The sequence below is a fragment of the Pseudopodoces humilis genome, chromosome 31 (assembly GCF_049639895.1).
Source record: "Pseudopodoces humilis isolate 2021_Gansu_Grassland_sample_001 chromosome 31, ASM4963989v1, whole genome shotgun sequence".
NCBI classification, from domain to species: Eukaryota; Metazoa; Chordata; class Aves; order Passeriformes; family Paridae; genus Pseudopodoces; species Pseudopodoces humilis.
The window spans coordinates 110375-135507 of record NC_142230.1 but is presented as its reverse complement, the minus strand read 5'-3'; the positions used below and the strand labels follow the sequence as shown (position 1 = coordinate 135507).

General features: G+C 48.7%; 1 protein-coding gene across 1 annotated transcript in view; it reads left to right on the top strand.

The window, feature by feature from the left end:
- POGZ (pogo transposable element derived with ZNF domain) overlaps positions 1 to 25133 on the top strand; it is a 37337-nt gene continuing 12204 nt past the window's right edge. Inside the window, exons 1-13 of the mRNA XM_088068517.1 lie at positions 1 to 394; positions 4007 to 4131; positions 5495 to 5670; positions 6721 to 6829; positions 8603 to 8782; positions 9608 to 9817; positions 11540 to 11649; positions 13150 to 13460; positions 15045 to 15199; positions 15874 to 15974; positions 17110 to 17256; positions 21671 to 21805; positions 23466 to 23620. Of these exons, the coding sequence (XP_087924643.1) occupies positions 4008 to 4131; positions 5495 to 5670; positions 6721 to 6829; positions 8603 to 8782; positions 9608 to 9817; positions 11540 to 11649; positions 13150 to 13460; positions 15045 to 15199; positions 15874 to 15974; positions 17110 to 17256; positions 21671 to 21805; positions 23466 to 23620 (1913 nt within the window). The 5' untranslated portion in view covers positions 1 to 394; position 4007. The remainder of the gene's footprint in view (positions 395 to 4006; positions 4132 to 5494; positions 5671 to 6720; positions 6830 to 8602; positions 8783 to 9607; positions 9818 to 11539; positions 11650 to 13149; positions 13461 to 15044; positions 15200 to 15873; positions 15975 to 17109; positions 17257 to 21670; positions 21806 to 23465; positions 23621 to 25133) is intronic.

Sequence of the window (25133 nt, the reverse complement as noted above, 5' to 3'; positions counted from 1 at the left end):
TTGTGTGTGTGGTGTGTGTGTTGTGTGTGTGGTGCGGCTGCGGGCGCCGCGCGCCTGTATCAGCCCGCCGGGCCCGACGACCTTTTTTTTTTATCCCCCCCCCCTCCCCCCCCTTTTTTTTCCCGTGAGAAGTGAAGTAGAGGAGAGGTGGGGGGGGGAAAAAAAAAACCCCACACGCACGGCAAGCACGGAGCCGCCCCCCGGCACAACGTACAGAGGGCGAGCAGAGGCAGGGATAATTCCTTCTTCTTCTTCATCATCATCATCATCTTCATCCTCCTCCTCAGCATCCCGCCAAGTGTGAGGGACGGGGGGGGGGGCTCATGCCACCTGCCCCCGCGCCCTGCGGGTCGGCGGAGCCCCATAGGAGCGAGCGGCGGCAGCGCTGAGGAAGGTGAGGCGGGGGGCGCGGGGAAAGGAGGGGGGACGAAGACGGCGGGGCCCCCCCCCCGGAGTGGCGGCGGCGGCGGGAGATGGAGGTGGAAGTGTCTGTGGGGGGGAGATCGGTGATGGTGGAACCGGCTCGAACCGCCCGGGAATGGGGGAGAAGGAGGGAATGAAGGAGGCGGAGGGGGGGGGGTGTGTGGGGGGGCGGCAGGGCCAGAGCGCGCCGTACACAAAGCGGTGGCGGGAGGAGGATGAGTAGACCTGGAGGAGGAGGAGGAGAAGAAGAAGAAGGAGGAGGAGGAGGGAGGGCTCGGGGTGCCGTGGAGGGGCCGGGGAGGAGCCGCGGCCGCTCCCGCCGGGCTCCGGGCGGGCGCTGGGGGACGCGGAGGGATCCGCGCGCAGCCCTCACGGCCCGGGGGGCGCGGTGAAGCGGCCGCCCTCAGGAGAGGGGGGCGGCGTGATGCGGCCCTGCCGCCGCTCCCTCCGCGCTCCCCCTCCCGCCATACCGGGGCTCCCCTCACGGTCGCCCCCCGGTCGCCACCGCCGGGTTGAGGAGGGGCCGGTCGTGTCCTTCCTCTCCCCCTTCTCCCGCTGCTGCCGCCCCCTCCTCTCTTTGGCGGCGCTGCTTCGCTGGTGGGCGGCCATGTTGGGCACGGGGATTATTTTTCGTTCTCTTTCTTAGCCGTCACAATACGCTGAGGGTGTGTGTGTGTGTGGTGGGGGGGCTTTTCCCGGAGTTCTCGGGAGAAACGGCTTGTTCCCGGTTTTTGGGGGAGGTTAAGGAAAAGGGGAGGGTCTGGGATCAGCGGTTTGCAGGGTGAGACCACCCCCCCCTCATCATCCTTGGCCTGCTGGCGATTCACGTTCGCTGAGTGAGTGCCCCTCTCCGGCGCCGTGAGGGATTTGGGATTGGGATCCCCCCTCTTCCACAGGGATTTGGGGTTGGGATCCCCCCTCTCCCTCAGGGATTTGGGGTTGGGATCCCCCCTCTTCCACAGGGATTTGGGATCGGGATCCCAACCTTCCCCTGAGGGTCCTGGGATTGTCATCCCACCGCTCTCCCTCAGGGATTTGGGGCTGGGATCCCCCCTCTTCCTCAGGGATTTGGGGTTGGGATCTCACTCCTCTCCCTCAGGGATTTGGGATTGGGATCCTCTCAGGGATTTGGGATCGGGATCTCATCCCTCTCAGGGATCTGGGGTTGGGATCACAACCTTCTCCTGAGGGTCCTGGGATTGCCATCCCACCCCTCTTCCACAGGGATTTGGGGTCGGGATCCCCCCTCTTCCACAGGGATTTGGGTTTGAGGGATCTCACCCCTCTCCCTCAGGGATTTGGGATTGGGATCCCCCCTCTCCCTCAGGGATTTGATGTTGGGATCCCACCCTTCTCCTCAGGGATTTGGGATTGCCATCCCACACCCCTTCCTTAGGGATCTGGGGTTACCATCCCATCCCATCAGATTTGGGATTGGGATCCCAACCTTCTCCTGAGGGTCCTGGGGTTGCTATTCCACCCCTCAGGAACCTGGGATTGGGATCCCACCCCATTCCTCAGCAATCTGGGACTGGGATCCCTATTTCTCTGGGATCTGGGATTGGCATCCCAATCACCTCCTCAGGGATCTGGGATTGGGATCCAAATATTCTCCTCAGGAATCTGGGATCCCATCTCGCCTCTCTTCCCACTTTTCCCTGTCGCATCCCTGCGCTGTCACCCTCAAGAGCGGCTCCATCTCCTCATCCCACCCGGATCCAAGCAGGGAAAAATGGGAAAACTCCTCCTTTTCCCTCCTGGGAAAGGGTCAGGACCGCAGGAATTCCCTCCCTCCCTCCCTCCCTCCAGCGGGATTTGGGATTCCATCCCAAAAATCCCCCGAGGCTGCTGCTGCTCTGAAAATTCACAGTGTTTGGTGCCATCCCGAGGTTTCCTGGAATTCCCTCTGGATGGGATCCTGCTTCCCAAAAATCCGATTTTCTCGGGATCAACTCGAATTTCCTGCAATTGACTCGATTTTCTTGGGATTCACCCGATCCCAGCGTGGCCAGAGGATGGAAGGGATCCCACCAGGAAAATTCCCAAAAATGCTGGGGAAAAAAAATTAATAATCATAAAAAAATCAAAATAAAGCATTTGAAAGGCTTTTAATGCTTAATTAACACAAATTAAATCTGATTAATTAATGAAAAGCTGCTTGGGATGAGGTTTTCCTGTTTTTTTTTTATGGATGGGAAGGTGACGTCCCAAAAGAAATTTGCTTTTTGCTTCCCAAATTCACTTCCAAATTCCCAGATTTTTTCCCAATTCCTGGATGTTTTAGGGACGTTAATGAAATAGAATTATTAGTTCTTATTAACATTTAATTGGGGCATTTTATCCACCTCAAAGCCAAAGGAAAACCAACCATTCCTGATTTGTTTGGGATCATTTTTCCAGTTTTCCCAAGGCCTGGAGGATGGAATTTTTTGGGAAGGGGCAGGAGAACATTCCAAGGTTCTGCCTGTGCCATGGCAGACGCCAAAATCCCATTTTTTTCCCCCATTCCAGGAAAATTTTCCACAATTCCACCACTTCAGATGGAAGTAACGGAGAGAATTCCCAGGTTGGGAAGCTCTGGTTCATTTTTATTTTTATTCCTGCACAGATTTTCCTTTAAATCCCCAAATTCTTGGAATTCTCCTCCCAGTGTTTCCCAACCTTGGGAATTCTCTCTGATGCTTCTGCCTGGATGAGGGAATGATGGAAAATTTTCCTGGAATGGGGGAAAAGAATTCTTTATTCTTTTTATTCTAATTATATTTGTAGTAATGTTTTTACTTCTATTTTTATTACATTTTCATTATTATAAAATTTTCTATTTTGGTCCATATTTTTGTTTTTATTTTTCCTCATTTTTGTTCATGTTTTTTATTTTTATTTGTTTCCATTTGAAGTTTTAACTTTATTTTTTCATTTCATTTTTAGTCTTAATTTTAGTTTTATTTTTAATTTTAGTTTTACTTTAATTTTATTTTAACTCTTTTAATTTTATTTTAACTCAGTTTACCCTTTTTTAAATTTTTATTTCTATTTTTATCTTTAAAATTTTACTTAATTCTAATTTTAATTCAAAGCCTCCAAACCGAAGCTGCCACTGCTCTTTCCAAGCTGGGAATTTCAGGATAACCAAAAATAATTTGGAATTTTTGGAAATCTTAAATTTTTGGGAGTTTAAATTTTTAAAACCAGGAGATAACCTGGAATTCCTCAGTGGGGGAGAGGCAAAATATTCCAATTTTGAGTCAATCCCGGGGATTTTCATCCCAAATTCCACGGATTTCCTCGGAAGAAAAGGGACATTTTGAAGCAGAGAAATAACCTGGAATTCCTCCGTGAGTGAGGAGGGGAAAAAATTCCAATTTTGAGTCAAATCCAGGAATTTCCCCCAGATTTCCCTAAAGAAAACCAAAGAAATAACCTGAAAATTCCCATCTCCATTTGTTTTTTCTTGGAATTTCGGGATCTAAAACCAACCCAAACCCATTATTCCTATTCCTTCCCTTGGGGAAAAAAAAAAAAAAAATCCCAGTGAGTTTTTTTAGTGCCAAATTCCCATTTTCCCCCCTTTTTTTTACCCCAGGATGGCGGACACGGATCTTTTCATGGAATGCGAGGAGGAGGAGCTGGAGCCATGGCAAAAAATCAGCGACGTCATCGAGGATTCTGTGGTGGAGGATTACAATTCCATGGAAAAAAATTCCACAGGTCTTTTCTCCCAATTTTCCCTGATTTTCCCCTTTTTTTTCCCACTCATTTTTCCCTGATTTTCCCCTTTTTTTCCCACTCATTTTTCCCTAATTTTTCCCCTTTTCCCACTTAATTTTTCCCACTGATGTTTCCCCTTTCCCCAAGGGAAATCCCATGGAATTTCCCCCTTTTCCTACTTAATTTTCTCCTGATTTTTCCCTCTTTTCCTCACTGATTTTTCCCACGTTTCTTACTTAATTTTACCCCTTTTCCCCCCACTTATTTTTCCCCATTTTTCTCCATGTTCCCACTCAATTTCTCCCACTGACTTTTCCCCTTTCCCCACGGATTCTTTTCCCCCATTCTCCTGCTGATTTTCCCCCTTTTCCCACATAATTTCCCCCCTTTCCCCCCCTTATTTTTCCCTGATTTTCCCCTTTTCCCACTCAATTTTTCCCACTGACTTTTCCCCCTTTTCCCACGTTTTTTCCCCCAAGATTCCCCCAACTTTTCCCACGTTTTTTCTCCCACTTTCCCCCCAACTTTTCCCCCTTTTCCATGGTTTTTTCTCCCAACTTTTCCCCCTTTTCCCACAATTTTTCCCCCACTTTCCCCCCAACATTCCCCCAACTTTTCCCCCTTTTCCCACGTGATTTCCCCCCTTTCCCCCCAACTTTTCCCCATTTTCCATGTTTTTTTCTCCCAACTTTCCCCCCTTTTCCCACATTTTTTCCCCAACATTCCCCCAACTTTTCCCACGTTTTTTCCCCCAACTTTCCCCCCTTTTTCCTCATTTTTCCCCCCAACTTTTCCCCCTTTGTCCACGCTTTTTCCCCCCACTTCCCCCAACTTTTCCCACAAGTTTCCCCACTCTCCCCACAACATTCCCCCAACTTTTCCCCCTTTCCCCACAGTTTTCCCTCAACTTTTCCCCCTTTTCCCATGTTTTTTCCCCCAACTTTTCCCCCTTTTCCCACATTTTTCCCCAACTTTTCCCCCTTTTCCCACCTTTTCCCTGTCCGTTTTCCAGGTGGGAACGCCGCCGTCCAGCCGGGCGGGCAGTCCCTGCTGCTGGCGCAGAGCTCCCCTTTTCCTTCTTTTCCCACTCAATTTTCCCCACTTTTCCACTCAATTTTTCCCACTTTCCCCCTTTTCCCACTCAATTTTTCCAACTATTCCCACTAACTTTTCCCTTTCCCCACTGTTTTTTCCCCCCACGCTCCCCCAACTTTTCCCCCTTTTCCCACATTTTTTCCCCCAACTTTCCCCCCAACATTCCCCCAACTTTTCCCCCTTTTCCCACATTTTTTCCCCCAACTTTTCCCCCAACATTCCCCCGACTTTTCCCCCTTTTCCCACCTTTTCCCTGTCCGTTTTCCAGGTGGGAACGCCGCCGTCCAGCCGGGCGGGCAGTCCCTGCTGCTGGCGCAGAGCCCCGCGCCCGGCCTGGGCGCCGTGGTGACGCAGCCGCTGCTGCGGCCGGTGCAGCTGATGCAGAACGCCAACCACGGCACCAACCCTCCCGCGGGCACCCAGCCCATCTTCATCACCACCCAGGTGAGCTCCACAGCGCCAAATCCATGGAAAATCCCTGGAAAAACACCCCGGGAATTCCAGCTTCTCGCTCCGTTCTTGCGCGCTGCTGCTTTTCCGCCGCGCCTTTTTTTCCGTTGCGCCAAAAATCCCCCCCGGGGTTGGAATTGGGGTTAGACCCCAAAACCTCAAACCTTGGCAGATTTTATTTTCCTGGGAAGAGCCTCTCACCTGGAATTCCATGGAAAATCCATGAAAACTCCTCTTTCCTGGGATAAAAAATCCCTTTTTTCAGTGATTTTTTTTAAAGCTGTTTTCTCAACGTGCCAAAATCCACTTGGGGCTGTGGGATGGGGGTTGGACCTTGCTGGAATTTTCTGGGAAGGGATTTTTTGGGGGATTGTTTGGGATATTTTTCCCTTGTTCTGACGGATCCCTTGGATTCCAGGGATGATTTTGGGATTGTTTGGGATATTTTTCCCGTGCTCTGTTGGATCCCTTGGATTCCCGGGATGATTTTGGGACTTTTTGGGATACTTTTCCCCGGTTTCTGTTGGATCCCTTGGATTCCAGGGATGATTTTGGGATTGTTTGGGATATTTTTCCCTTGTTCTGACGGATCCCTTGGATTCCAGGGATGATTTTGGGATTGTTTGGGATATTTTTCCCGGGTTTCTGACGGATCCCTTGGATTCCAGGGATGATTTTGGGATTGTTTGGGATATTTTTCCCGGGTTTCTGACGGATCCCTTGGATTCCAGGGATGATTTTGGGATTGTTTGGGATATTTTTCCCGTGCTCTGTTGGATCCCTTGGATTCCAGGGATGATTTTGGGATTGTTTGGGATATTTTTCCCGGGTTTCTGACGGATCCCTTGGATTCCAGGGATGATTTTGGGATTGTTTGGGATATTTTTCCCGTGCTCTGTTGGATCCCTTGGATTCCAGGGATGATTTTGGGATTGTTTGGGATATTTTTCCCGTGTTTCTGACGGATCCCTTGGATTCCCGGGATGATTTTGGGATTGTTTGGGATATTTTTCCCGGGTTTCTGATGGATCCCTTGGATTCCAGGGATTCCCAGTGCGGAATGTCCGGCCCGTGCAGAGCCCCATGAACCAGGTGGGCATCGTGCTCAATGTCCAGCAGGGCCAGACTGTCCGGCCCATCACCCTCGTGCCAGGTAATCAATCAATCAATCAATTAATCAATTAGTTATTAATAAAATAATAATCGTGAATAAATAATAATGAGGATGAGAAGTGGCCGGTGCAGCGCCCCATGAGCCAGGTGGGGCCCAGCCCTCCTCCTGCTAGGTAGTTAATTGACAAATTAATTAAAAAGCAATAAAATAATAATCGCTGACTAATAATTAATAATGATAAGTATGATGATGATGATGATGATGATGGTGAGGATTTGCCAGAGGAAATTTTCTGGGATTTCCCCTGCAGCAGGGTCAGATCCCGGCTCTGTGTGTGTTTTCAGCCCCGGGCACCCAGTTTGTTAAACCAGCAGTAGGGATTAATTAATTCCATTAATCCCACCTGGAAATAAACCTCCAAATCCCAACTTTTCCCAACAACTTTTCCCAACAACTTTTCCCAACTTCTCACAACTTTTCCCAACTTCTCCCAACTTTTCCGCCCGCTGACCACCGCGTGTTTTCAGCCCTGGGCACGCAGTTTGTTAAACCAGCAGCAGGGATTAATTAATTCCAGGTACAATTTCATAACTCAGGATCAATTCCACCTAGACACAAACCATAAAATCCCAACTTTTCCCAACTTCTCACAACTTTTCCAGCCGCTGACCGCCGCGTGTTTTCAGCCCCGGGCACCCAGTTTGTGAAGAGGGTGGTAGGAATTAATTAATTCCAAGTACAATATCATAACTCAGGATCAATCCCACCTAGAAACAAACCTCCAAATCCCAACTTTTCCCAACTTTTCCGCCCGCTGACCGCTACGTGTTTTCAGCCCTGGGCACCCAGTTTGTTAAACCAGCAGCAGGGATTAATTAATTCCAGGTACAATTTCATAACTCAGGATCAATTCCACCTAGACACAAACCATAAAATCCCAACTTTTCCCAACTTTTCCCAACAACTTTTCCCAACTTCTCCCAACTTCTCACAACTTTTCCAGCCGCTGACCGCCGCATGTTTTCAGCCCCGGGCACCCAGTTTGTGAAGAGGGTGGTAGGAATTAATTAATTCCAAGTACAATATCATAACTCAGGATCAATCCCACCTAGAAACAAACCTCCAAATCCCAGCTTTTCCCAACTTTTCCCCACTTTTCCCGCCGCTGACCGCCACGTGTTTTCAGCCCTGGGCACCCAGTTTGTTAAACCAACAGCAGGGATTAATTAATTCCAGGTACAATTTCATAACTCAGGATCAATTCCACCTAGAAACAAACCTCCAAATCCCAACTTTTCCCAACTTTTCCGCCCGCTGACCGCCGCGTGTTTTCAGCCCCGGGCACCCAGTTTGTGAAGAGGGTGGTAGGAATTAATTAATTCCAAGTACAATATCATAACTCAGGATCAATCCCACCTAGAAACAATCCTCCAAATCCCAACTTCTCCCAACTTTTCCGCCCGCTGACCGCTACGTGTTTTCAGCCCTGGGCACCCAGTTTGTTAAACCAGCAGCAGGGATTAATTAATTCCAGGTACAATTTCATAACTCAGGATCAATTCCACCTAGACACAAACCATAAAATCCCAACTTTTCCCAACTTCTCCCAACTTCTCACAACTTTTCCAGCCGCTGACCGCCGCATGTTTTCAGCCCCGGGCACCCAGTTTGTGAAGAGGGTGGTAGGAATTAATTAATTCCAAGTACAATATCATAACTCAGGATCAATCCCACCTAGAAACAATCCTCCAAATCCCAGCTTTTCCCAACTTTTCCCCACTTTTCCCGCCGCTGACCGCCGCGTGTTTTCAGCCCCGGGGACGCAGTTTGTGAAGCCGGCGGTGGGCGTGCCGCAGGTGTTCTCGCCGGTGGCTCAGGTGCGAGCGGGCAGCGCTGGGCCCGGCCGGCCGGCCACCAACGCCTTCGCCACCGTCATCCCGGCCACGCTGACCCTCCGCAGCACCGTGCCCCAGGCCCAGGTGCCCCAGCAGAGTGAGTCCCTCCTCCCTTATTCCCGTGTTTTTATCCCGGATTCCGCAGGGAATTCCCGGCGGGAAAATCCGCGGGGGCGGCGTTGGGCGGGGGGTTCTTGGTGGGGTGGGGAATGAGGAGGGGCTGGGGAGGTTTGGGGTCAAAAGCGGGTCAAGAGTGGGAATTCATGGCTGGAATTCCGTTGGAATTTTGTCCATAGACTGGGAGATGAGGAGGGTCTGGGGTCAAAAGTTGGAATTCCTGGCTGGAATTCCGTTGGAGTTTTGTCCATGTATAGGTTGGGAAATGAGGAGAGACTGGGGCGGTTTGGGGTCAAAAGTTGGAATTCCTGGCTGGAATTCCATTGGAATTTTGTTCAAACATGGACTGGGAGATGAGGAGGGTCTGGGGTCAAAAGTTGGAATTCCTGGCTGGAATTCCGTTGGAATTTTGTCCAAATGTTGATTGGGAAATGAAGAGAGTCTTGGGGCAGTTTGGGGTCAAAACGTGGAATTCCTGGCTGGAATTCCATTGGAATTTCATCCAAACATAGACTGGGAAATGAGGAGCATCTGGGTCAGCTCTGGCTGAAAACTGGTTCAGTTTGTGAATTCCTGGCTGGAATTCCATTGGAATTTCATCCAAACATAGACTGGGAGATGAGGAGAGTGTGGGGCAGTTTGGGGTCAAAAGGGGTTCAGTCTGTGAATTCCTGGCTGGAATTCCATGGGAATTCCACCCAAACCCTCCCCTGGTGAAGCCCGAAGTGAGAATGCCCCAGTCGGGCGGAATTCCTTCGGGGAATTCCACGAATTGGGAATTCTCTCCCCCTCTCTCCCGGTGCAGTGAGCATCGCCAGCTTCGTGACGGTGAAGCGCCCGGGCGTTCCCGGCGACGGCTCCGGCGGCCCCGAGGTTGCCAAGCTGGTGAACACGGTGGGCACGGTGCCCTCGCTGGCCCCCGGCCCCGCCGCGCTGGCCGCGCCCAACTGCGGCCCCGGCGCCGGGCAGCAGCGCGGCAGCGCCGAGGCCGCCGCGTCCTCCGCGCCCAGGAAAGGTAAAAAATGGGGAATTTTTTACATTTAAATTTTAAATTAAAAAAATCCGGGAATTGCTGGATCCGGGGAGGAGGGGATGGGGTTCTGGGGGTGCTCCAGGGGGTGGGGAGGAAAAAGGTGGGGGGATTGTGTGGATCGTGTGGGGTTTGGTGGGGAAATTTGGGGTGAATCCCGTGGGGTTTGGTGGGGAAATTTGGGGTGAATCCCGTGGGATTTGGTGGGGAAATTTGGGGTGAATCCCATGGGATTTGGTGGGGAAATTTGGGGTGAATCCCGTGGGATTTGGTGGGGAAATTTGGGGTAAATCCTGTGGGATTTGGTGGGGAAATTTGGGGTGAATCCCGTGGGATTTGGTGGGGAAATTTGGGGTGAATCCCGTGGGATTTGGTGGGGAAATTTGGGGTGAATCCCGTGGGATTTGGTGGGGAAATTTGGGGTAAATCCTGTGGGATTTGGTGGGGAAATTTGGGGTAAATCCCATAAATCCTGCGGGATTTGGTGAAATATTTGGGGTAAATCCCGTGGATCCCATGGGATTTGGTGGCAAAATTTGGGGTAAATCCCATGGATCCCATGGGATTTGGTGGCAAAATTTGGGGTAAATCCCATAAATTCCATGGCATTGGGAGCCCAAAGTTGATTTATATCCCTCAAACTCCATGGGATTTGGTGGGGAAATTTGGGGTGAATCCCATGGGATTTGGTGGGGAAATTTGGGGTGAATCCCATGGGATTTGGTGGGAAGATTTGGGGTAAATCCCATAAATTTCATTGGATTTGGGAGTCCATAGTTGATGTATATCCCTCAAATTTTTAATGGGATAAACCCAGCGAGTTGGGGATTTTCTATGGGATAAACACGGGAATTTCAGGATTTTCTATGGGAAAAATCCAGGAATTTCAGGATTTTCTAGGGGTTAAACCCAGGAAATTGGGGATTTTCTGTGGGATAAACCCAGGGAATTGGAGATTTTCTACAGGATAAATGCTGGAATTTCAGGATTTTCTATGGGGAAAACCCAGGGAATTGGGGATTTTCTACAGGATAAATGCTGGAATTTCAGGATTTTCTATGGGAAAAACCCAGGGAATTGGAGATTTTCTACAGGATAAATGCTGGAATTTCAGGATTTTCTATGGGAAAAACCCAGGGAATTGGAGATTTTCTACAGGATAAATGCTGGAATTTCAGGATTTTCTATGGGAAAAACCCAGGGAATTGGAGATTTTCTACAGGATAAATGCTGGAATTTCAGGATTTTCTATGGGAAAAACCCAGGGAATTGGAGATTTTCTACAGGATAAATGCTGGAATTTCAGGATTTTCTATGGGAAAAACCCAGGGAATTGGAGATTTTCTACAGGATAAATGCTGGAATTTCAGGATTTTCTATGGGAAAAACCCAGGGAATTGGAGATTTTCTACAGGATAAATGCTGGAATTTCAGGATTTTCTATGGGAAAAACCCAGGGAATTGGAGATTTTCTACAGGATAAATGCTGGAATTTCAGGATTTTCTATGGGAAAAACCCAGGAAAAACCTGGGAATTGGGGATTTTCCATGGGATAAATGCAGGAATTTCAGGATTTTCTACGTGAAAAACCCAGGAAATTGGGGGTTTTCTACACAAAAATCCGGGGATTTTGGCTTTTCCATGGGATAAACCCCAGGGAATTCCTGGAGCAGGAATTTGGGGCTCTGATCCTCCTCTCCCCGCAGGCAGCGCCTCGCCCGTGGCCGGGCTGGAGCTGCAGGACGGCGGCCGCAAGGTCTGTCCCCGCTGTGAGTCCCAGTTCCGCGTCACCGAGGCCCTGCGCGGCCACATGTGTGTAAGTGTGCCCCCAATTAGCCTAACGAGGGGCTAATTAACTGCAGACGGGGCTTGGGAGGGGGGAATTAACTCCAGACATGGCTTGGGAGGGGGGTGATTAGCTCCAGACACAGTTAATGAGGGGAATTAACTCCAGACACGGCTGAGGGGGTAATTAACTCCAGACACACCTAATGAGGGGGGTAATTAACTCCAGACATGGCTTGGGAGGGGGGTGATTAACTCCAGACACAGTTAATGAGGGGAATTAACTCCAGACATGGCTTAATGAGGGGGGTAATTAACTCCAGACATGGCTGAGGGGGTAATTAGCTCCAGACACAGCTAATGAGGGGAATTAACTCCAGACATGGCTGAGGAGGTAATTAACTCCAGACACACCTAATGAGGGGGGTAATTAACTCCAGACATGGCTTGGGAGGGGGGTGATTAACTCCAGACACAGTTAATGAGGGGAATTAACGCCAGACACGGCTGAGGGGGTAATTAACTCCAGACACACCTAATGAGGGGGGTAATTAACTCCAGACATGGCTAGTGAGAGGGTAATTAACTCCAGACACAGCTGAGGGCAATTAACTCCAGACACAGCTAATGAGGGGGTAATTAACTCCAGACATGGCTTAATGAGGGGGGTAATTAACTCCAGACATGGCTGAGGGGGTAATTAGCTCCAGACACACCTAATGAGGGGAATTAACTCCAGACACGGCTGAGGGGGTAATTAACTCCAGACACACCTAATGAGGGCGGTAATTAACTCCAGACATGGTTTGATGGGTGGGGTATTAACTCCAGGCACAGCTAATGAGGAAGGAATTAACTCCAGATATGGCTTAATGAGGGGGTAATTAACTCCAGACACAGCTAACGAGGGGGTAATTAACTCCAGACACAGCTAATGAGGGGGGAATTAACTCCAGACATGGCTTAATGAGAGGGATATTTACTCCAGACACAGCTAATGAGGGGGTGATTAACTCCAGACATGGTTAATGAGAGGGTAATTAACTCTAGACATGGCTTAAGGAGAGGTGATTAACTGCAGATATGGCTGAGAGGGTAATTAACTCCAGACATGGCTTAATGAGGGGGGAATTAACTCCAGACACGCCTAATGAGGGGGGTAACCCCCATTAACTCCCCCATTAATTCCCCCATTAATTCCCCCATTAATTCCCCATTAATTCCCCATTAATTCCCCATTAATTCCCCCATTAATTCCCCCATTAATTCCCCCATTAATTCCCCCATTAATTCTGCCATTAATTCCCCATTAATTCCCCCATTAATTCCCATTAATCCCCATCGATTCCCCCATTAATTCCCCCATTAACCCCCATTAATTCCCCCATTAATTCCCCCATTAATCCCCATCGATTCCCCCATTAATTCCCCCATTAACCCCCATTAACCCCAATTAATCCCCCATTAATCCCCCACTAATCCCCCATTAATTCCCCCACTCCCCCCCCAATTAACCCTTTCCCTCCCGCAGTACTGCTGCCCGGAACTGGTGGAATTCCTGAAAAAACGCAAATCCCTGGAAGCCGATCCCGCCCCTCCCTCTGCCCGAGCCCCCTCCCCGTCCCCGGCACCGGCACCGGCACCGGCACCGACCCCTCCCAAGGCGGCTCCCGAGGGCTCCGAGCCCGGCGCCGACCCGGCCCAGGCCAAGCTCATCATGCTGGTGGACGAGTTCTACTACGGGCGCGACGGCGGCAAGGGCGCGGCGCTGCCCGCCTGCCCGCGCGTGCCGACCTCCTTCCGCTGCCCTCACTGCACCAAGCGCCTCAAGAACAACATCCGGTGAGCCTCGGGATTGTCTGGGAATGGGAATTGTCTGGGAATGGGAATTGTCTGGGAATGGGAATTGTCTGGGAATGGGATGGGAATGGGATGGGAATGGGACGGGCAGAGGGCGCGGCGCTGCCCGCCCGCCCGCGCGTGCCGACCTCCTTCCGCTGCCCTCACTGCACCAAGCGCCTCAAGAACAACATCCGGTGAGCCTCGGGATTGTCTGGGAATGGGAATTGTCTGGGAATGGGATGGGAATTGTCTGGGAATGGGATGGGAATGGGAATGGGATGGGAATGGGATGGGAATGGGATGGGAATGGGACGGGCAGAGGGCGCGGCGCTGCCCGCCCGCCCGCGCGTGCCGACCTCCTTCCGCTGCCCTCACTGCACCAAGCGCCTCAAGAACAACATCCGGTGAGCTGGGAATTGTCTGGGAATGGGAATTGTCTGGGAATGGGATGGGAATGGGATGGGAATGGGACGGGCAGAGGGCGCGGCGCTGCCCGCCCGCCCGCGCGTGCCGACCTCCTTCCGCTGCCCTCACTGCACCAAGCGCCTCAAGAACAACATCCGGTGAGCCTCGGGATTGTCTGGGAATGGGAATTGTCTGGGAATGGGATGGGAATTGTCTGGGAATGGGATGGGAATGGGAATGGGATGGGAATGGGATGGGAATGGGATGGGAATGGGACAGGCAGAGGGTGCGGCGCTGCCCGCCTGCCCGCGCGTGCCGACCTCCTTCCGCTGCCCTCACTGCACCAAGCGCCTCAAGAACAACATCCGGTGAGCTGGGAATTGTCTGGGAATGGGAATTGTCTGGGAATGGGATGGGAATTGTCTGGGAATGGGATGGGAATGGGACAGGCAGAGGGTGCGGCGCTGCCCGCCTGCCCGCGCGTGCCGACCTCCTTCCGCTGCCCTCACTGCACCAAGCGCCTCACAAACAACATCCGGTGAGCCTCGGGATTGTCTGGGAATGGGAATTGTCTGGGAATGGGAATTGTCTGGGAATGGGATGGGAATGGGATGGGAACGGGATGGGAATGGGACGGGCAGAGGGCGCGGCGCTGCCCGCCCGCCCGCGCGTGCCGACCTCCTTCCGCTGCCCTCACTGCACCAAGCGCCTCACAAACAACATCCGGTGAGCCTCGGGATTGTCTGGGAATGGGAATTGTCTGGGAATGGGAATTGTCTGGGAATGGGATGGGAATTGTCTGGGAACGGGATGGGAATGGGACGGGCAGAGGGCGCGGCGCTGCCCGCCCGCCCGCGCGTGCCGACCTCCTTCCGCTGCCCTCACTGCACCAAGCGCCTCACGAACAACATCCGGTGAGCCTCGGGATTGTCTGGGAATGGGAATTGTCTGGGAATTGTCTGGGAATTGTCTGGGAATGGGAATGGGAATTATCTGGGAATGAGCAGGGAATGATGGGCAGTGGGATGTGGGCACCGCTGCCCCCACTGCACCGAGCACTCCAAGGAGGAATCACCCAGGAATTATCCGGGAATAACCCAAAACCAAACCGGAAACGATGCCCAGAGCGACTTTTCCCGGGATGAGGAGTGGGAATATCCCGGCATTGCATCCCTGCAGGTTCATGAACCACATGAAGCACCACGTGGAGCTGGACCAGCAGAACGGCGAGGTGGACGTTCACACCATCTGCCAGCACTGCTACCGCCACTTCAGCACCCCCTTCCAGCTGCAGTGCCACCTGGAGAACGTGCACAGCCCCTACGAGTCCAGCAGTCAGTGCTTTCCCGGGAATTTTTCATCCTTAAGTTGGGAATTTCCTCCTGGATTTAGTGGGAGCTCATGCAGGGAAAACCGTGGCTCCTTGGTCAAGGTCACCACAGAATCCTCCCCAAATCCCACCCGAGTTCCACTTCTCCAGCTCCTCCCGGAGAGCATCCACAGCTCCCAAACTCCTCCAGGAATTGTTTTCCTGGGAATTTTTCATCCTTAAATTGGGAATTTCCTCCTGGATTTAGTGGGAATTCCAGGAAAACTGTGACTTCTTGGTCAAGGTCACCACAGAATCCTCCCCAAAACCCACCCGAGTTCCACTTCTCCAGCTCCTCCTGGAGAGCATCCACAGCTCCCAAACTCCTCCAGGCAGTGTTTTCCCGGGAATTTTTCATCCTTAAGTTGGAAATTTCCTCCTGGATTTAGTGGGAATTCCAGGAAAACTGTGACTTCTTGGTCAAGGTCACCACAGAATCCTCCCCAAATCCCACCCGAGTTCCACTTCTCCAGCTCCTCCTGGAGAGCATCCACAGCTCCCAAACTCCTCCAGGAATTGTTTTCCCGGGAATTTTTCATCCTTAAGTTGGGATAAATTTCCCCCTTTCCCCCCACCCCTCAATCTCCCACTTTTCCCAACTTTTTTCCCGTTTTTCCCTGGTTTTTTTTTTGGGAACAGCCAAGTGCAAGATCTGCGAGTGGGCGTTTGAGAGCGAGCCGCTCTTCCTGCAGCACATGAAGGACACCCACAAACCCGGGGAGATGCCCTACGTCTGCCAGGTATGGAAAAAATTCCCAGAATTCCCACCTGGAATTCCCAATTCTGCACCCAGAAATCACGGAGTCATTCCCTGCGTGTGCCAGGTACCAAAATTCCCGGGATTTGGGACCCAGAAATGCCCAAAAATTCTGATTTTTTGCCCCCAAAATAATTCCTGAAGGTTCCCTATGTGTGCCAGGAATGGAAAAATCCCGGAATTCCCACCTGGAATTCCCAGTTCTGCACCCAGAAATCACGGAGTCATTCATTCCTCACGTGTGCCAGGTGTGGAAATTCCTGGGATTTGGTGATTTGGGATTTTCCCACATTTCCCTGGATTTTTTTCCTCATTTTTCCCACATCCTGCTGCTGAAACCCCCCAAATCCCTGGAATTTTTCCCCATCGGATTGGGAATTTTCCCCATCCTCCTGTTAAAACCCCCCAAATCCCTGGAATTTTTCCCCATCAATTGGGAATTTTCCCCTTTGGATTGGGAATTTTCCCCTTTGGATTGGGAATTTTCCCCTTTGGATTGGGAATTTTCCCCATCCTGCTGCTGAAACCCCCCCAAATCCCTGGAATTTTTCCCTGGAATTATTTTCCCCTGGAATTATTTTCCCCTGGAATTATTTTTCCCTGGATTTTTTTCCTTGGAAATTTCCCTGGAATTTTCCCCTGGAAATTTCCCTGGAATTTTTCCCTGGAAATTTCCCTGGAATTATTTTTCCCTGGAATTATTTTCCCCTGGAAATTTCCCAGGAATAATTTTCCCCTGGAATTATTTTCCCCTGGAATTATTTTTCCCAGGAATAATTTTTCCCTGGAATTATTTTCCCCTGGAATTATTTTTCCCTGGAATTTTTCCCTGGAATTATTTTCCCCTGGAATTATTTTTCCCTGGAATAATTTTTACCTGGAATTATTTTCCCCTGGAATTTTTCCCTGGAAATTTCCCTGGAATTTTTCCCTGGAATTATTTTCCCCTGGAACTCTTTTTCCCTGGAATTATTTTTCCCTGGAACTCTTTTTCCCTGGAATTATTTTTCCCTGGAATTTTCCCTTGGAAATTTCCCCTGGAATTTTCCCCTGGAATTATTTTTCCCTGGAATAATTTTCCCCTGGAGTAATTTTTCCCCTGGAATTTGTTTTTCCAGGTGTGCCAGTACCGCTCGTCGCTGTACTCGGAGGTGGACAGCCACTTCCGGCTGAGCCACGAGGACACGCGGCACCTCCTGTGCCCCTACTGCCTCAAGGTGTTCAAGAACGGCAACGCCTTCCAGCAGCACTTCATGAGGCACCAGGTCAGCCCGGAATTCCATGGAAAAACGGGATTTTGGGAATTGCAAACCGTTGGAGATCGCTGGGTTTGGGTGTTTTGGGTTTGGGTGTTTTGGTTTTGGGTGTTTTGGGTTTGGGTTTGGGAATTGACTCGAGGTGTTTTGGGAACGGCGACGCCTTCCAGCAGCGCTTCGTCAGGCACCAGGTCAGCCCGGAATTCCCAGATTTTCTATGGAATTCCATGGAAAAACGGGATTTTGGGAATTCCGAACGGTTGGAGACCGCTGGGTTTGGGTGGTTTGGGTTTGGGTGTTTTGGGTTTGGGTTTGGGAATTGACTCGAGGTGTTCAAGAACAGCGACGCCTTCCAGCAGCGCTTCGTGAGGCACCAGGTCAGCCCGGAATTCCCAGATTTTCTATGGAATTCCCGGATTTTTTATGGAATTCCCAGATTTTTTATGGAATTCCCAAATTTTTTATGGAATTCCCATGGAAAAACGGGATTTTGGGAATTCCGAACCGTTGGAGATCGCTGGGTTTGGGTGTTTTGGGTTTGGGTGTTTTGGGTTGGGGTTTGGGAATTGACTGGAGGTGTTCAAGAACGGCAACGCCTTCCAGCAGCGCTTCGTGAGGCACCAGGTCAGCCCGGAATTCCCAAATTTTTTATGGAATTCCATGGAAAAACGGGATTTTGGGAATTCCGAACCGTTGGAGACCGCTGGGTTTGGGTGTTTTGGGTTTGGGTTTGGGAATTGACTCGAGGTGTTTTGGGAACGGCGACGCCTTCCAGCAGCGCTTCGTGAGGCACCAGGTCAGCCCGGAATTCCCAGATTTTTTATGGAATTCCCGGATTTTTTATGGAATTCCCAGATTTTTTATGGAATTCCCAAATTTTTTATGGAATTCCCATGGAAAAAAGGGATTTTGGGAATTCCGAACCGTTGGAGACCGCTGGGTTTGGGTGTTTTGGGTTTGGGTGTTTTGGGTTGGGGTTTGGGAATTGACTGGAGGTGTTCAAGAACGGCGACGCCTTCCAGCAGCGCTTCGTGAGGCACCAGGTCAGCCCGGAATTCCATGGAAAAACGGGATTTTGGGAATTCCGAACCGTTGGAGACCGCTGGGTTTGGGTGGTTTGGGTTTGGGTGTTTTGGGTTTGGGTTTGGGTGTTTTGGTTTTGGGAATTGCCTTGAGGTACTTTGGGAACGGCGACGCCTTCCAGCAGCGCTTCGTGAGGCACCAGGTCAGCCCGGAATTCACAGATCTTTTATGGAATTCCCAGATTTTTTATGGAATTCCCAGATTTTTTATGGAATTCCCAGATTTTTTATGGAATTCCATGGGAAAAATGGGATTTTGGGAATTCCGAACCGTTGGAGATCGCTGGGTTTGGGTGTTTTGGGTTTGGGTGTTTTGGGTTTGGGTTTGGGAATTGACTCGAGGTGTTCAAGAACGGCGACGCCTTCCAGCAGCGCTTCGTGAGGCACCAGGTCAGCCCGGAATTCCCAGACTTTTTATGGAATTCCCAGATTTTTTATGGAATTCCCAAATTTTTTATGGAATTCCCATGGAAAAATGGGATTTTGGGAATTCCGAACGGTTGGAGATCGCTGGGTTTGGGTGTTTTGGGTTTGGGTGTTTTGGTTTTGGGAATTGCCTCGAGGTACTTTGGGAACGGCGACGCCTTCCAGCAGCGCTTCGTGAGGCACCAGGTCAGCCCGTAATTCCCAGATTTTTTATGGAATTCCCAGATTTTTTATGGAATTCCCAAATTTTTTATGGAATTCCCATGGAAAAATGGGATTTTGGGAATTCCGAACGGTTGGAGACCGCTGGGTTTGGGTGTTTTGGGTTTGGGTTTGGGTTTGGGTTTGGGAATTGACTCGAGGTGTTTTGGGAACGGCGACGCCTTCCAGCAGCGCTTCGTGAGGCACCAGGTCAGCCCGGAATTCCCAGATTTTCTATGGAATTCCCAGATTTTTTATGGAATTCCATGGGAAAAATGGGATTTTGGGAATTCCGAACCGTTGGAGACCGCTGGGTTTGGGTGTTTTGGGTTTGGGTGTTTTGGGTTTGGGTTTGGGAATTGCCTCTGAGATCTTCAGGAATGGCAGTGCGTTCTCAGAAGTGCTTCGTGAGGCACCAGGTCAGCCCGGAATTCCCAGATTTTCTATGGAATTCCCAGATTTTTTATGGAATTCCCAGATTTTTTATGGAATTCCCAAATTTTTTATGGAATTCCATGGGAAAAATGGGATTTTGGGAATTCCGAACCGTTGGAGACCGCTGGGTTTGGGTGTTTTGGGTTTGGGTGTTTTGGTTTTGGGAATTGCCTTGAGGTACTTTGGGAACGGCGACGCCTTCCAGCAGCGCTTCGTGAGGCACCAGGTCAGCCCGGAATTCCCAGATTTTCTATGGAATTCCCAGATTTTTTATGGAATTCCATGGGAAAATGGGATTTGGGGGAGTGCTGGAGTCTCGGAGTTTTGCTGGGTTTGGGTGTTTTGGGTTTGGGTTTGGGAATTGCCTCTGAGATCTTCAGGAATGGCAGTGCGTTCTCAGAAGTGCTTCGTGAGGCACCAGGTCAGCCCAGAATTCCCGGATTTTTTATGGAATTCCCAGATTTTTTATGGAATTCCCAGATTTTTTATGGAATTCCCAAATTTTTTGTGGAATTCCCATGGAAAAACGGGATTTTGGGAATTCCGAACCGTTGGAGACCGCTGGGTTTGGGTGTTTTGGGTTTGGGTGTTTTGGGTTTGGGTTTGGGAATTGACTCGAGGTGTTTTGGGAACGGCGACGCCTTCCAGCAGCGCTTCGTGAGGCACCAGGTCAGCCCGGAATTCCCAGATTTTCTATGGAATTCCATGGGAAAAACGGGATTTTGGGAATTCCAAACCGTTGGAGACCGCTGGGTTTGGGTGTTTTGGGTTTGGGTGTTTTGGGTTTGCATTTGGGAATTGACTCGAGGTGTTTTGGGAACGGCGACGCCTTCCAGCAGCGCTTCGTGAGGCACCAGGTCAGCCCAGAATTCCCAGATTTTTTATGGAATTCCCGTATTTTTTATGGAATTCCATGGGAAAAATGGGATTTTGGGAATTCCGAACCGTTGGAGACCGCTGGGTTTGGGTGTTTTGGGTTTGGGTTTGGGAATTGCCTCTGAGATCTTCAGGAATGGCAGTGCGTTCTCAGAAGTGCTTCGTGAGGCACCAGGTCAGCCCGGAATTCCCAGATTTTCTATGGAATTCCCAGATTTTTTATGGAATTCCCAGATTTTTTATGGAATTCCCAAATTTTTTGTGGAATTCCCATGGAAAAACGGGATTTTGGGAATTCCGAACCGTTGGAGACCGCTGGGTTTGGGTGTTTTGGGTTTGGGTGTTTTGGTTTTGGGAATTGCCTTGAGGTACTTTGGGAACGGCGACGCCTTCCAGCAGCGCTTCGTGAGGCACCAGGTCAGCCCGGAATTCCATGGAAAAACGGGATTTTGGGAATTCCGAACCGTTGGAGACCGCTGGGTTTGGGTGGTTTGGGTTTGGGAATTGACTGGAGGTGTTCAAGAACGGCGACGCCTTCCAGCAGCGCTTCGTGAGGCACCAGGTCAGCCCGGAATTCCCAGATTTTTTATGGAATTCCCAGATTTTTTATGGAATTCCCAGATTTTTTATGGAATTCCCAAATTTTTTATGGAATTCCCATGGGAAAAACGGGATTTTGGGAATTCCAAACCGTTGGAGACCGCTGGGTTTGGTTGTTTTGGGTTTGGGTGTTTTGGGTTTGGGAATTGCCTTGAGGTACTTTGGGAACGGCGACGCCTTCCAGCAGCGCTTCGTGAGGCACCAGGTCAGCCCAGAATTCCCAGATTTTTTATGGAATTCCCAAATTTTTTGTGGAATTCCCATGGAAAAACGGGATTTTGGGAATTCCGGACCATCGGAGATCGCGGGGTTCGAGAGGGGAAAACGGGATGTGGGAATTTGGGATGGAAAAAGCGGCAACAAGCGCCGCCTGCAGTTCCCACACCTCCCTAATAAACCACTGATAACTCCCTAATAATCAATAATCAATAAATAATTAATGCCTAATTAAGTATTATTAATTAATTAACGCTAACTTTTAATTATTTCCGGAAGAAGAGCGTGTACCACTGCAACAAGCGCCGCCTGCAGTTCCAACACCTCCCTAATAAACCACTGATAACTCCCTAATAATCAATAATCAATAAATAATTAATGCCTAATTAAGTATTATTAATTAATTAACGCTAACTTTTAATTATTTCCGGAAGAAGAGCGTGTACCACTGCAACAAGCGCCGCCTGCAGTTCCAACACCTCCCTAATAAACCACTGATAACTCCCTAATGATCAATAATCAATAAATAATTAATGCCTAATTAATTACTATTAATTAATTAACGCTAATTACGGGTTTTTCTCCAGAAGAAGAGCGTGTACCACTGCAACAAGTGCCGCCTGCAGTTCCTGTTTGCCAAGGACAAGATCGAGCACAAGCTGCAGCACCACAAAACCTTCCGCAAACCCAAACAGCTCGAGGGGCTCAAACCCGGCACCAAGGCACGGAAATTCCCGGAATTCCCGGAAATTCCCGGAATTCCCGGGGTTTTTCCGGGTCCCCAGGGCTGGTGGGGAACGGGGAAAGGGTGGGGGAAAGGGGAGTTGATGGGTTTGTTGGGGATTGGTGGGGTTTTAATTGTGGTTTTGATTTAATGTTAATTCATTTGGGGATTTAATGGGATTCGTTGGGAATTTAATGGGATTTATTGGGAGTTTAATGGGATTTATTGGGAGTTTAATGGGATTTATTGGGAATTTAATGGGATTAATTGGGAATTTAATGGGATTTATTGGGAATTTAATGGGATTTATTGGGAATTTAATGGGATTTAGTGGGAATTTAATGGGATTTATTGGGAATTTAATGGGATTTATTGGGAATTTAATGGGATTTATTGGGAATTTAATGGGATTTAGTGGGAATTTAATGGGATTTATTGGGAATTTAATGGGATTTAGTGGGAATTTAATGGGATTTAGTGGGAATTTAATGGGATTTATTGGGAATTTAATGGGATTTAGTGGGAATTTAATGGGATTTAGTAGGAATTTAATGGGATTTATTGGGAATTTAATGGGATTTAGTGGGAATTTAATGGGATTTATTGGGAATTTAATGGGATTTATTTGATTTGTAGGATTGATGGGATTTATTGGGGATTGATGGGATTTGTTTGGGATTGATGGGATTTATTGGGGATTGATGGGATTTATTGGGTGTTTAATGGGATTCATTGGGAATTTAATGGGATTTATTGGGAATTTAATGGGATTTATTGGGAATTTAATGGGATTTATTGGGAATTTAATGGGATTAATTGGGAATTTAATGGGATTTATTGGGAATTTAATGGGATTTATTGGGAATTTAATGGGATTTATTGGGAATTTAATGGGATTTATTGGATTTGTAGGATTGATGGGATTTATTGGGGATTGATGGGATTTATTGGGTGTTTAATGGGATTCAGTGGGAATTTAATGGGATTAATTGGGAATTTAATGGGATTCATTGGGAATTTAATGGGATTTATTGGGAATTTAATGGGATTTATTGGGAATTTAATGGGATTTATTGGGAATTTAATGGGATTCATTGGGAATTTAATGGGATTCATTGCGTGTTTAATAGGATTTATTGGGAATTAAATTGGATTTATTTGGGATCTGATGAGATTTATTGGGAATTTAATGGGACTCATTGGGAATTTAATGGGATTCATTGGATTTGTAGGATTGATGGGATTTGTTGGGAATTTAATGGGATTTATTGGGAATTCAGTGGGATCGCTGGGAATTCAGCGGGATTAACTGAACATTTTATGGAATTCATTGGGGGTTTTCTTGGATTCATTGGTTTTTTCATGGAATGAACTGGGTATTCCACGGGATTCATTCGGTGTTCCATGGGATTCCATGGATATTTCATTGGATTCATGGGGATTTTGAGCAATTAATTGGATATTCCACGGAATTAATTGATGATTTCCTGGAATTCAGTGGCTGTTTCCTGTAATTAATGTGATATTTTAGAGAATTCATGGAATATTTCATTTAATTAATTGGTTATTTCATGGAATTGATTGGGAATTCATCCAGACCCCGGATTCCCTGTGGAAAATCCCAATTTTTCCCGTTTTTTTTTTTGGTGGTTTCCCAGGTGACGATCCGCGCGTCCCGGGGCCAGCCCCGCTCGCTGCCGCTGGAATCTTCCCACGGGATGGGCCCGGATCCGGCTCCGCTGGGATCCTCCTCCGACCCCCAGCCCCTCTTCCTGTGCCACCGCAACGCGCCCCGGAGAGCCGGCAAAAAAACGTCAGCGCTGCTCTTCGGGGGAAAAAACGGGAATTTCGGGGGAAAACGGGAGTTTCGGGGGGAAAAAAACGGGAGTTTTGGGGAAAAAATGGGAGTTTTGGGGAAAAAACGGGAGTTTTGGGGAAAAAATGGGAGTTTTGGGGGAAAAACGGGAGTTTTGGGGGAAAAATGGGAGTTTCGGGGGAAAAAAAAGGGAATTTTTTGGTGGGAAAAATTAGAGTTTTGGGGGGAAAAAATGGGAATTTTGGGGAAAAAACGGGAGTTTTGGGGGGAAAATAGGGAATTTGGGGGAAAAAATGGGAGTTTTGGGGGGAAAAATGGGAGTTTTGGTGGGAAAAATGGGAATTTTGGGGGAAAATAGGGAATTTTGGGGGAAAAAAAGGGAATTTTGGGGGGAAAAATTAGAGTTTTGGGGGAAAAAACGGGAGTTTCGGGGGAAAAAAACGGGAATTTGGGGAAAAAACGGGAGAGGAAAAATGGGAATTTTGGGGGGAAAATTGGGAGTTTTGGGGGGAAAAAAGGGAATTCTGGGGGAAAAATTAGAGTTTTGGGGGAAAAAATGGGAATTTTGAAAAAAGAATGGGAATTCTGGGGAAAAAACGGGAGTTTTGGGGGAAAAATGGGAAGTTTGGGGGGAAAAATTGGGAGTTTTTGGGGGAAAAAATGGGAGTTTTGGGGGGGGAAAATGGGAATTTTGGGGGGAAAATGAGAATTTTAGGGGAAAAAATGGGAGTTTTTGGGGGGGGGAAAATGGGAATTTTGGGGGAAAATGGGAGTTTTTGGGGGAAAAATGGGAGTTTTGGGGGGGAAAATGGGAGTTTTGGGGGAAAAAAAATGGGAGTTTTTGGGGGAAAAATGGGAATTTTGGGGGGAAAAATGGGAATTTTTGGAGGAAAAAAAAGGGAATTTTGGGGGGAAAAAAATGGGAATTTTGGGGGAAAAATGGGAGTTTTGGGGGAAAAATAGGAGTTTTGAGGGGAAAAATGGGATTTTTTGGGGAAAAATGGGAGTTTTGGGGGGAAAATGGGAAATTTTGGGGGGAAAAATGAAAGTTTTGTGGGGGGAAAAAAATGAGAGTTTTGGGGGAAAAATGAGAGTTTTGGGGAAAAAATGAGAGTTTTGGGGGAAAAACCCTGAATTTTGGGGGGAAATATGGGAATTTTGGGGGGGAAAAAAGGAAATTTTGGGGGAAAAATGGGAATTTTGGGGAAAAATGGGAATTTTGGGATTCCCCAGCCCTTGTGGCTTCCTCAAGAGAGCCAGTAAAAAAATGTCAGCGCTTCTCCCAGAAAAAAAATGGGAATTTTGGGTGGAAAAGGGGAATTTTGGGGAAAAAAAGGGAATTTTGGGGGAAAAAATGGGAAATTTGGGGGAAAAAATGGGAGTTTTGGGGGAAAACCTGGGAAATTTGGGATTCCCCAACCCTTGTGGCATCCGCAAGAGAGCCAGTAAAAAAATGTCAGTGCTTTTCCTGGAAAAAAATGGGAATTTCAGGGAAAATGTGGGAATTTTG